The sequence below is a fragment of the Odocoileus virginianus genome, chromosome 6 (assembly GCF_023699985.2).
Source record: "Odocoileus virginianus isolate 20LAN1187 ecotype Illinois chromosome 6, Ovbor_1.2, whole genome shotgun sequence".
Lineage (NCBI taxonomy): Eukaryota > Metazoa > Chordata > Mammalia > Artiodactyla > Cervidae > Odocoileus > Odocoileus virginianus.
Window position 1 is genome coordinate 71,520,338 of NC_069679.1, and position 12,928 is coordinate 71,533,265.

Here is a 12,928-nt window from a genome sequence, read left to right on the forward strand (position 1 = left end):
GACATTCTTCCCACTGAAAAATAATGTGTGCTAATGAAGTTTGGAGAATTTAAGGCTTCCCCCCGCCCTCACCCCAGTGGCAACCAGAAGCAGATGGAGAAGGTGGTTCTTAGGCATCTGTTGGCTTAAAATGTCCAAGGTTCCTTTTTCATAAGGGGCTAAAATAATGTCCATAAAAAGCTGAAAGCTCACAAATACCAACCCCAGTGTTCCCCATTTAGTACCTACCCATATCCCCACACCCCAACAGAAAGAGCCAGGAGCAGATTAGAACCAGGAATGTGGCCCCTCTGTATCATCCTTTCTGATAATCTAAACAGAGTGCCACAGCGAGAGTGAGGTCTGGCTTCTAAGTGGCAACAATTTCACAACTTTCACAGGCACAAAACCAATTCAGATTAGAATACACAGTCTCCAGGTCAGAGAATGAATAAAAAGGTGAAGATCTGAGGTCCATTTATACACATGACCAGCTGCTTGACCTTGGCTGAGTAAGTAAATTTGCTCCTCCCAGAGTTGTGTCCTTAATTACAAAACAGAGATTTAAAAAAAAAAAAAGCCTCCAACTAAGGAGAACTCCTTACAAAAAAAAGTTTCAATACAACTACACATCTGGATGTTCACATGTTATAGGTATGACCAGTCTACTGGTCTCATTATTTATAAACAAATAGTTACTTGGGATAAATCCCTGTTGGTTTATATGGAATAATTAAATAATAATAACAGTTACTCTTTTCTAAGCAGGCAGTTAGTATAATAGATATATATGTGCATAATCCAGTCTGGCAGAAGGTGGCAGACATTCCCAGTTAAGTGTATACAAACCAGGGTTTTGATAACTTAATAAAAGAGTAAGTTGTTTAAAGTGTTGATAGCAGATTTGGGGGAGGGTGGTTAACGTGAAGTAGAATATCAAATAAGATTAGAATTTATATTAAAAGCATTATGTTTGTCAATCAACTATGCCCCAATATAAAATTTTTTTTAAAAATTTTTTAAGAATATACCAGGGCAAAAAAAAAAAAGGTATTATGTTCCCTAGGTATGTAGCAATCAACCAGAATATGATAGGTAATGTGGTGGACTTACACAGAGACAAATGGATTATCAAATCCATATTTATGTTACCTACATGTATTTACTTCCCTACATGGCCATTATCTTGCTTGTCCATGTAAGAAATAAGGGTGACTCACACATCTAGGCTCAGACAATGTAGCTGCTAAATTAAATAATGTGCAATACCTATTTACACATCATACATGTCCATTGATGCTTTCATATTCTATCTGCCCAGATGTGACTGCTTGGTTGTGGGCCCACCTGCTGTGTTCCCTTTGTGATCTGATCAGTCCAGTCGGCTCCTGTTTCTGCCTCTAACACCCTGTTGGGCAGTAATAAGATGTTAAAGGCAACAACAGACAGAGAAGCCAGGCTGTCAGCTTCAGAGAGGAAGGGGCTGAAGGGTACAAGGAGGAGGAATAAGAAAGGGAGTTGAAGGGAGATCAAAGACAGGCAGGAAGAAAGCTGAACTGCTGAGAGAGGAGATGTGGCTCCAGGAGCTTGGGGCCCAACAGAAGACCCCAAAGCAATGAGATTTAAACTGTGCTGTCCAGTAATTCAAGCTATTGAATTACTGAATGTTACACGTGGAAAAAGCTGGTATAATGAAAAATGGTCCCTACGCAGCTTAGGCAGAGCCCTAAAGAGGTGTTGCTTGTTTCTTCCCCGAACATTACCTACTGCCAGTTTATCCCCCAGTCCTAGAGGAAACCTTTGTGTGACCAATTTCTATAGGGGGCGTCCTTGGTGTTGGCTTTTTTTTTTTTTTTTTCTTAAGGGAAGGAAGAAAAAGACTCCGAACGCACACAGAGAAAATGCTAATGATGTTCAGCTCCGTTTCATTGTCAGGAGGGACACAGGAGGATAAAAACAGAGCTCTCCAAACCTTTCTCCCTGCTCCCCTCCTCCCAGCACCACCATCCATCCCTTCCGCTTGATGTGTCTCTGCGCTTTGTTCTAATTTATCCCATGCATAATTTATTCACGTGTGTATTGTTTCCTGATCAGCAACTTTTTAAAACAAATGAAACATATAAGATGTTCTATGAAACAAGTTGATTTTCAAAATAAAGGTAGATGATGTAGGTCTCCCAGTAACGTCGTGCATGCTCCTGCGTTAGGAGTTTAAAAACCGTCTAGGGCGCTGGAGGCTCGGCTGGTTCGTGGTATTGTTTACACCCACTTACCCCGAGGGAAAAGGGTTGGGATGCAAAAAATGAGCGGCTAATTATGAATGACCATTCAAATGCCACCTAGAAAAAGCCGATTGGAGTGTCGTGTGTATGCTAGTCTATGTGTGTGTATGTGTGTCGACACGGAATTACAAATACATCACATTGCAACTGTTTCTAATTATACAAAGTACAAGTGTAATAATTCAGAACTAATTGCAATAACCAGCCCGCGACTCTGTCCCTTTCTGCACTTCTAACCCCACCCCACACATACATCACCCCTCAAAACGCACCCTTCAGCGGTCCAAAAAAAAAAACACAGAAACAAAAAACTGGAGCGGGCAGGAAAGAGTATAGAGATACTGTGCCCGCCCGCGCGTAAGCGGGTTCCACGGTAACGAGGGTACCGCTTTCCCAATAGGAAACAAACCTGGCACACAGGCGAAATAGATTGCTCTAACTTGAGTTTACCAGGAGGTATCCGCCCCGCTATGCGTTTTCGGCTGGAAATGTGAAAACTGCAAATCAGCTGTGGGCTGGGTTAAAAACTCACAGCATCAGCGATATGGCTAGCGAGAGCGACGAGGAGAGGGGATGCCGCGAAGTTACGCCCATTTATTCTGCCATAAAACATTTGCTTTCTTGGGTGAAACGCTGTGGCGTTCAAGTGCAGTGTATCGGAGCTTCCGAGCGAGAACTGAAGCCGGAGCTGCTCTCTAATCAGCCTCAGCTTCCAATGTCCTCTTAGCAGCGTGTGTGTGTGTGTGTGTGTGTGTGTGTGTGTGTGTGTGTGTGTGTGTGAATCAGCCTCAGCTTCCAATGTCCTCTTAGCAGCGTTTGTGTGTGTGTGTGTGTGTGTATAAAACTCCGAGATCTGGGACATTCCTACCCTTTTCCCCTATTGCCGATAGGAGATAGCTGGTGCAAACACTTCCCATTCTCTTGGCGCTTTCCTTCGCGTTAAGACCCGACCCCCCCCCCCCCAACCCCGCAGCTGCCCGCCTCCCACCCAGCGTGCGAACCTGGCTTTCAACTCCTAGGGGAGCCGCGGGTGCGGACGAGGAGGCGCTGAGTTGAAAGAACCAGAGTGGGCATCCGCCACGCACCGTAGAGAATTCGGCACGAAACCACCCACCCCCCACACACACACACACACACCCGCACCTCCTCTCTCCTCTCGCCCGCGGCTTCCAGCCCAGCTGCGAAGTCCTAATCCCAGGCGCGCAAACCCCCCGCCCGCCCACCCACCCACGTCGCGCCGCGATCCGGAGGGAGCGCCCCTCTGCCAACATCACTGCCAGTAGCACCCCTTTCAGAGCGACGCTAGTTTTCCGAAGCCACCCCCGGCTCCGCGATCGCGAGCGGACTTGGCGGCTTAACAGTTCCACCGACTGGAAGGAAGGAAGGAAGCCAGGATAAAAAGGAGTGGGGGAGGAAGGCGGGCAGGAATTGGCTGTGGGACCCGGGGCTGGCCCCCGCGTGTCCTCGCCCAGCCCGCCCCTCTCCGTCCCGGATCTGGGCGTCCGCTCAAAGTCTCCCGGCGGCAGCCAGAGGCACCTGCCCCTCGCTCTGGCCAGGAGCAGACGCTGCCGGCTGGGGCGGCGAGTTCCCCAATAAGCTGCCTCTCGCTCGCCTCGGCTATTCACCCGCAGGAGCCGAGAACACCATTCGTGAGACCTGCAGCTCTTCCCTGTCTCTAAATCAACCCCAAGTTAACCCGACTCGTTCATTTACTACAGCCCGTTCCCGGACAAACACACCCGGAGACACACCGGCGACCGCCCGAAGCGCCGTCACGTTCCCGGGGGCTGCCCCGGCAGGAAAGCCCCGGGCAACCACCTGGGCCCCAGGGCTCCCGGGACCCGCTGCTCCCCCCTGCGGTCCTCCCAACTCCGGAAGGTTTGCACAAACTCCCCGCAAGCGATCGGAAGGCAGAGAGCGCCCTGCAAACTCCGGAGCTGCCGCGGTCCGGCCGCCCCGGAGGACCTAGCAGCCGGGCGGGGGGCCGCCGGCTCCGGAGGCGCGGGGCTCAGCCAAGTGAGCCCAAGGCGGTCCCAGAGTCCGGCGCTCGCCCCCAGCAAGGCCGGCCCCGCCACCCCCGGGCCGCGCACCGCGCTCCCCACCCCGCGAAGCTGGGGAGACTCAGGGGACCGTGCTGTCCCCGAGCTGCCCACGATCCCCTAGCTGTAGAGCTGTCGAGCGCCTGGCTCCCCTACCGACAACCCCTCTCTTCTCGGTCCGCCAATTTAAAAGAACACAAATGTAACAATTTTCTCCTGGTTAATTGCATCTCCTGACATTTCTGCGCGTTGGGGTTTAAAAAAAAAAAAAAAAAGATGAAGAAGTAAGAGCTGAAAGAAAAGAGAGAAACCCCGCCGCGGCTGTAGGTGCCTGTAAGCGCTGTGCATTGGCAGCGCTCCGCACGCAGAAGGCGCCTTTTTTTTCATATTGAAACCACGCGGAATATGTACATTTTTTAGTCTTACTTACGCTTTCAGGGGGTTGTGAATGACAGTCGCCATTTTGCTACAATGTAACAGAATATTGTCTGTCTCAGAGTTCTAAAGGTTCGCTCAGGGGAAGCGGAGAGCCAATCAGAGTACGGGATACCGGCCCGCTGGCCAATCGGCGCGGCTGGTCGCCAGGTGGGCGGAGCCTGTACGGTGGTAGTTATTAGGGGAGCTGTCAAAGCCCAGAGGTCACTCCCTTTTGTAGAGCCCGAGAGCAAGCAGGTCTTAAAGGGGCAGTACAGCGCGAGCAGCTCCTTTTCGGGTTGGGGAAAGTGGAGACGCAAGGAGAGTATCTTAGTTTGGTTTGAATCCCTACTTTCTAAATAACTGCAGAGAGTTGCGCTCCTGGACAAAAGTACTGGATAGAAATATTTAAGTATTGCCAACAAACCGCTGAACTCCATTCATTAGCTTTTGGCTTTGCTGTTACGTTCCTAAATCCCCCAAAAGGCAAATCCCCTTGTTCCCGTGCAAAAGTTGAAAGGCTGCCGTTTCGTCTAACAAATGACTACACGTGTCCTGTCGTTTGCTAATACTCTGGGTCCTGCGGCTTTTTTATATTCTCCTTCCCGAAGTGTTGTCTTTATCTCGGGCACCTTCCTTCTTGGCTTCTTGAACTGCCGCCGCAGTTCCTGGCGACTCCAAGACAGCAGCTCCCCTCCCCCTGGAATGTCTAGGTGTCAAGCTCGCTCCATGGGCTTTCGTTACGTAATGCGCGGTGGTCACTCTGACGGTTCCGACTACCCCCTCTTCTCTTCTCATACACACCAGAAACTTCTGAAATGGTCAAATTCCGGCTGACTTGAGAGCTAACTGGGCCCTGGCACCCTGACCTTTAGGCTTAGGGAAGAGGAGATTTAAAGGAACTTTGCAAACTTTCTGCTCCCAGGAAAGCGAGTAACCAGCCAAAAGTTGTGGAACCTAGGCTGGATGTTGCCAGGGTCTCTTTGCGGGAGTAGCACACACGATTCTGGAGTCACCTTAAGCTGATTAGATAGAAGGTGAAAAGACTTTGCTAATGAATAATCCGATGTGACCCGAGACGTTCAGAGAGTCTCTGCTTCAAGTCAGTGCGAACTACTCACTGGTGAACCCCTGACAAAATCAGAGGACTTCTGCGAAGCCAAGCTTCCACTGGGCAGCCTGGAAGCTCTGTGGGGATGAAATCGCTCTAAATCATGAATAGCGGCCTCGTTAGCATACAGAAATCTGGCTCCCGTCCCAAAGTTGTTTAATCAGGTCAAATAGCTAAGATAGTGGGGGGAGGGGTGAAAAAAGGGGAGAGGGGATGCCAAATTGCCAGTTTTTCAAAACTGTGCCCTCTCACTTCCTTTCTTAGTGCTGCTCTCAAAGCAATGGATACAATAAATAAAAATTGTTTTATGTTCCAGAACTTTCAGAGTTCAACTCCATACACTATTAGAGTTACAGATAAACAGAAGAGGACTGAATCAGTATGTTTGTAAGACGACATTTTTAACCCCTTCTTTCTGCCAAGTTAATAACAGAGTCAAGTTCTATAGATTGCTTTGTAACTTTTTTTTTGAAGTACAGTTGATTTACAGCGCTGTGCTCATCGCTGCTGCACAGTGGTTCAGTTATACATATGAATCCTTTTTTAAATATCCTTTTCCATCATGGTTTATCACAGGATATTGAATATAGTTGTCTATGCTACACAGTAGGACCTTGTTTATCCACTCTATGTATAATAGTTTATATCTGCATCGTACATCTGCTAACCCCAACCTCCCAGTGTAACTTCTTGCACAGCATCTTACAATTTGAAAAGTTATTCCCCTTTTCTGAAATTAAAATTTAAAAAGTCTGGTCCTTTATTAATTTGTCAAGGGATTGCTTCAAAAGCTAATACTTTGCCTGTGATGGGCCTTGACAACATTAAAAAACCCAAGAAGTATGAGTTTGAACTATCAGTCAGAACTCCCAAAGCTTCTTTGAGATATCAAAAGCACAGCACAGGGAGCTCAGTTCAGGGCTCTGGGATGATCTAGGGGGGTGGGCTGTGCGCGGTGGGAGGGAGGCTTAAGAAAGAGTGGATATAGGTGTACTTGTAGCTGATCCATGTTGTTGTACAGCAGAAACCAACACATTGTAAAGCAACTATCCTCTCATTAAAATTTTTTTTAAAAGCATAGCAATTCAGATTGGAAGGCAAAGCATGCTTTAATATATGCACTTGATAAATAATCAGAAAAAGTAGGGCCTGCCCTGAACAAGGCTTACAATAGGAGAGGGAAAATATATTTATATTACATATTACATACTCTAAGCATATATAGTCATTTATTGAGTTAAGACCAAGATGCAGAAACAAGCATAATTCCTAAATATCCAGTACATCTGAAAATGGCAGACTAGATCTGTTTCCACTGTGAGGAACTAATCCAGAATTTAAGCATTTATGTTATATTTTATAATAATTGAATTGAAAAAATTATGAATTAAAGACAGGATTTTGGTTTCTTAAGTAGCATAGCCTTGCCTTTTATAATTTAATGGAATGCCATTTTAACTCTGTCAACATAGGTATGACTTTTAAGTAAGCAGAATTGTTGTGAATTCACCTTTTATCAATTATAAGACATATAAGAATTATTATTAATTTAACTTTGGTTTTTATGTCATAGATCAAGATTTTTTTCTACAATAAGGTAAGTTCTGTCAATTTGCAGATAGTCTGACCCATCTGCAATGAGGCTAAATTGTTCAAATAGGACTTAAAATGTACTGCTCTCACCCCACAAAAAAACACATATTTTTTGCCAGAATGCTCAAAAGCAAAAGGCCTTTCAGAGTAGACAGGTTTAAATAAGACCAGAACCCTAAAAAATTGGGAAGAATGTTAAATTTTACTTTAATTTTGCAAGGAAGTGCTGTATATGATTTAAAAGCTTGGGCCCTGGAATTCACCTGCTTGAGGTCACCATTTGCCAGCTGGGTCATCTTGAGCAAATTTATTTAGGAATTTGAATGTTTCAGTCTCCTCATCTGATAAATGGCAGTAATAATAGGACATACTTGAATGAAGTAATGCATGTTAAGTGTCTGGCACATAGCAAATGCTCAATTAAGACTGATTATTAATTTTTATGTAGGTATTTATTTATTTCCTGATGGCATAGGAATGAAGGGGATCCAAATAAAAAGACATATCAGAGAGTGAGTGTCCATCAAGTTTAGATTTTTAAACTCATTAATCCAAGAAAAATAAGCAAAGAACAACTTTGATGAGAATGAAATAATAAATAGGACTAATTGAGTTAAGGGTCATATAATTACTTAAATCCCCTAAATGCCCTCTTCCTGCTGTAATATCAAGATATTTTTAAAATCCCATGTCTAAGGCTCTGTAGATAGTCATATATTTAAATATACTCCACCACTCCCCAAAGCTTTCAGCTTGATTTAGTTGGTTAGGTGACTTCATCTGAAGGACAGAGTAGGCCCAAAGTAACCACTTCCCCACCCCACCTGGAGAGTCTAGAGCTGTGCTGTCTAATATGGGAGCCGTGAGTCACACATGGCTCCTAAGCATTCGAAACATGGCTAGTCTGGATTCAGATGTGCTGTAAGTGTGCATACACACCAGATGTCATAGACTTAGGACCAAAAAACAATGTGAGATATCTCATTGATAATTTTCATATTGATTACATGTTGAAATAAAAATATTTTTAATTTACTGAGTTAAATTTAAAATGTTATTAAAATTAATTTTACCTCTTTCCTTTTAGTTGTTTCAATGTAGCTACTAAGAAATTTTAAAATATTCATGCTGTGTTTCTGTGGTACGGCATTGTTCTAGACAGTGTATGTGACCAGGGAAAGAAGGCTGAGGCCTTTCTCAGTCATGTTAATCCATCCCATGCAGTCCTCTCAGATTCAGCTTTGACATCAGTTAGCAAATCTCCCTGGTCCAGTTTAAGCATGTATTCCACGCCACTCATCCAAAGTACCATTTGGGGTGCAACCAAGGACCCAGGTACCTGAACCACTAGGGGCACTGGAATCTGTTTTCTCTTAAAAAGTTTGAAGACTGTCTCAGCAGACTGAATCAAAGCTGTGAGGAGACGATCATCCAGAAACAGGGGAAGAATGGCATTTCTGTAGCAAGTGTCAGCCTTTCCACCTGACTTTTGTAAGACAGAGAAGTAAGAGAAGGAGATACAGGCCTCACAAATAGCCAGAGAGTTCAATGAAAGAGGAAGCTCACCACAAAAGCCATCCAAAATAAAGGCAGTTCCCGGCAGGCTCTGCAAGCTGAAGGAGTCTGAAGTCCTGTGGGTGTTTAAAAAACAAGAACAAACTCTCCCTCAATCCCTCCTTTCATCCCCAGAACAATCAGTCATGGCCTTGGCAGCTGGTTGGCCATGCTGGTTCCCCTGAGATCCAGAACCAGCTCTGGTATATTATAGGCACTGAGCTAAAGAGGTGCGGGCACCGAAACTGTAATCTGATGACTTCCCTAGTTGTCCAGTGGTTAGGACTCCATGCTGCCAGTGCAGAGGGTACAGGTTGCAGGTTCGATCCCTGGGAAATTAAGAAAGATCCCACATGCCACATGGCACAGCAAAAGACTTAAAAAAAAAAAAAAAAAACACAATAATCTGGTTTTCTCTCTTCTTGGGGCTATAGGTGGTGGTGGTATTCTTAATCCATTAACAAAATCTCAAAGCATAGAAAAAACAAATCAAAGTCTGGATATGGGAGATGCTCCTAGGGCCTCACCTCTGAAACCTCCTATTTCAGGACAAGTTGAATTGAAACCAGTGCACGCTGTTTCCACTCACTCAGTTCATTCATTCACTCATCTATCAGAGGCTTTCTATGAGGGAGGCTTTGTGCTAGGCACAGGTGGTGAAATAAAAATAAACCAGACATGGAAACAACCCTCAAAAAGCAATTCCCATCCATCTGGAGAGAGAATAAAAATAGTAGGCCCAACCCTATAAGCAAGTAGTGTAATTACTTGATGTGACTTAAAAGGGAAAAGTGGCCTGCCCAGCCAGTCTCGCCTTTTCCTGGCATGGAGCCCATAATCCTATCCTTGACTGTTTACTGAGTGCATTCACTCCTTTGGGTTTTCGAGACTTCATGGTGTCAAGATTTTCAGAAATTAGTTTAAAACAAGGGAGAAGTGATACCTGCCAAAGAACCTCTGGGGAGGGAGCAAAGTACCTCTAACACAGATGAAGGGAAAGGTTTCGTGGAGAAAGTGTGGACCCTGATTAGGTAGATTTCAGAAATAGTCAAGGAGTAAAAGGCTTTCCAGATACAAAACATAGACTAAAAACAGCTAATGCATTCATCAAATATTTGTAGATCCCCTCCTCTACTCCATTATGCTCCTTTCTGCTGGGCCTCAGGCTGCAGTGAGACCTGAGACAGTCCCCACCTTCAAAGGACTCATATTTGAAAGATATGGGAAGGGGGGAATAGGCAGTAAAGATGTATGAGGTGGAAGAACAGGGGACACTGTGGGGATGGATGAGGCACCAACCAGACAGGAAGGTCAGGGCTGTCCTCTTAGAAGAGACGATCCCTGAGCTGAGTCTCAAATGACCTGTGGGAGGAGAAATGTCCTTGCAGAAGTGGCAGCTCACATAAAAGCTTCAGAGGTGCGAGAGGGCATCATGATTTCAGGGGATCCCGTCATAGGAAGGTAGCTGCAGAGGGACAAATGAGACAGGAAAAGCTAGAGAGGTGAGAATGGGGATGTTGCCAGGGCTAAGATTTGTCTGGAAGGCAGTCAGGCAACACTAAAAGATTTTAAGCTGGGGTGAAAATGAAGCTGGTGCCTTTTTAGAAAGCTCATTTCAGCAGCGATGCAACCGCAGATTGGAAAGAGACCGAGCCAGCGGACTGGGAACCTGCTAGGAGGCGTTGGCACTGGGATGAAGATAAAGGACAGGATGCATGATTTCTAAGGAAGTAGAACCCTCAGGACATGGTTGCACGCTTGCTGAGGGCTGGAGGGAGATGAGAAGGGCCCGGAATAACGTCAGGTTTCTGGCTCCCGGAAATGCCAACAGCCAGCTCCCCTTGACTAGAGAAACATGAAGTCAAGGCCAAGTCCTAAGGACTGGAGACTAATGAAGTCCTAGGACTTTTGACTATGGGAGAGGGGCTTGTCTTGATAAAAATCGTAATCCCTTGTTCTCCAATCTCCCCCATAATGCTTGTATAAATCTCTTCCGTGGGGGAATGGCGACCTAGGCTGGGGTACTCTTATTCCCTCTTACTCTGGCTTTTCTTTCCTCTACAGACTCTACCTTCCATCGACTTGTTGTTGTTGTTCAGTTGCTAAGTCGTGTCCGACTCTTTGCGACCCCATGAACTGTAGCCCCCCAGGCCCCTCTGTCCACGGGATTCTCCAGGCAAGAATACAGGAGTGGGTTGCCATGCCCTCCTCCAGGGGATCTTCCCAACCCAGGGATGGAACCCGCATCTCCTGCATTGACAGGCAGGTTCTTCTTTACCTTCTGAACCAACAGGGAAGCACCTTCCATCAAGGGCCTCTTCCAAATCCCTTCCTGCTAATCTCTACCCTTTCCCTCAGGCGATGCTCCGAATCAGTTTATAGAAACCTCTCTCCTGAGTAGTTGCAGGGGATTCTAGGACACCCCAAAACCTTCACAAGACAGGGATCAAGACTTCATGAAATACACAGTACACACACACACACACACACACACACACACGCAGTGACTTGATTAGAATCTCAGGTGTAACCACAAAAGGCAGCAAATGGGATATTTTTACACAGGATTTTCCTCCACTCAAATCACAGGGCATAATCACAGTCTACTCTGAGGACTGGCTCACTAAGGCCAGACAATCACACGTGGGCCTTGGTTTTTCCTGATAGAGACACTGGTTGTAGAGCTCTCGCACAATCCATTTTTTTTAAGAGTGCTAACTCCTCTCTCTACTGCCAAGACCAAAATTTTCCAAGTCCTCCCTTGGCTCATCCGCGTGGATGCCATATCTGAAACTCTGGCAGCTCCTGCCTCCTAAATCAAAGCCCCTGGCAAGGTCCTCCTGCAGAGAAGACCAGAAGGGAGCAGGAAGCGGGGACCTTCCTTCCACCATTACCCCCACGGGGAGTGACGAGAGCCATGCCTAGACCAAGACACAAAGGAACCGACTTCCATTCCGATTGTATCCACGCATTAAAAAAATAAATCCACCCACTGAACCATTTCCTGGGTAAAAAGAAACTGCCTTTCATCTGCAAAATGGCTGCCCCAAGAACTCCCCAAAGAGGGCTTTCTGAGGGGTATGGCTTTAAGCGTGGAGACACCCCGAGGCACCTGTCTCCCTCACTCACACCACTGACATGACCTCGGCTTCTCCTCTGTCCCTGGGCAGGACGCATCCAGGAGAAGCTGGAGAGCCAAGCCCAGGCGAGCACATCAAGTTCGGGTGTTCTACAGATATTTACACCAACATATAAAAATAGGTGTCCACGAGCAGGAGAGGTGGACAGACGCCACAGGACCGAGAATGTCCCGCACTCTGGCGAAGACAGGGACAGAGGCCGGCTGAATTGCAGGTGTTTTCTACTCTGACGCTCTAGGCGATGAACTCTGGCCTACATAGCTGCGAAAGGACCTCAACTCCCTGTTTACTCTACTCAAGGGGGAAAAAAAAGAAGCGGAGGTGAGAAAACGTTCCTGAAGTCCACAGAGGACTCAGCGCATTTTAAATGCATCTCAGCCAACAGGGGCAGCCAGCCTGGGGACAGCTCCTCCCACAGAGTCCAGAACACACCACCACCACCACCACCACCCCCGCTAAGAAAATAGTGATAGAGGATAAATGAGGCAGGACTGCAGGAAGAGGAGACGAAATGGAAGCGATTGGTTCTGGTAAAGAAGAAAGGGGATCATTAAGGTCCAGACAAGAAATGAAATTTATTTTGGTACCTGGATTCCCAAAGTCAACATATGTTCTCTGTTCTCACCAACCAACTTATTTTATCCCTGCTCAATAGACAAAACTTTGTATAATTGCCATACTGTAACAGTTGGAACTCACTGGCAATTCTGGACAAAAAGGGCTCTTTTCTAAACACAAGTGGGCTCACTCATGATGACTCAGAAAACCATCATGTTTCTAAAAAGGCTTTTAATAAAGCTGATACTAAATATTTCA

The 12,928-nt window shown here is 46.1% G+C and overlaps 1 protein-coding gene across 1 annotated transcript in view; it reads right to left on the reverse strand.

Annotated features, from left to right (window-relative positions):
- Positions 1 to 4,781, reverse strand: part of DPF3 (double PHD fingers 3) — a 289,836-nt gene extending 285,055 nt beyond the window's left edge. Inside the window, exon 1 of the mRNA XM_070469583.1 lies at positions 4,731 to 4,781. Within this exon, the coding sequence (XP_070325684.1) occupies positions 4,731 to 4,762 (32 nt within the window). The 5' untranslated portion in view covers positions 4,763 to 4,781. The remainder of the gene's footprint in view (positions 1 to 4,730) is intronic.
- Positions 4,782 to 12,928: the final 8,147 nt, after the last annotated feature.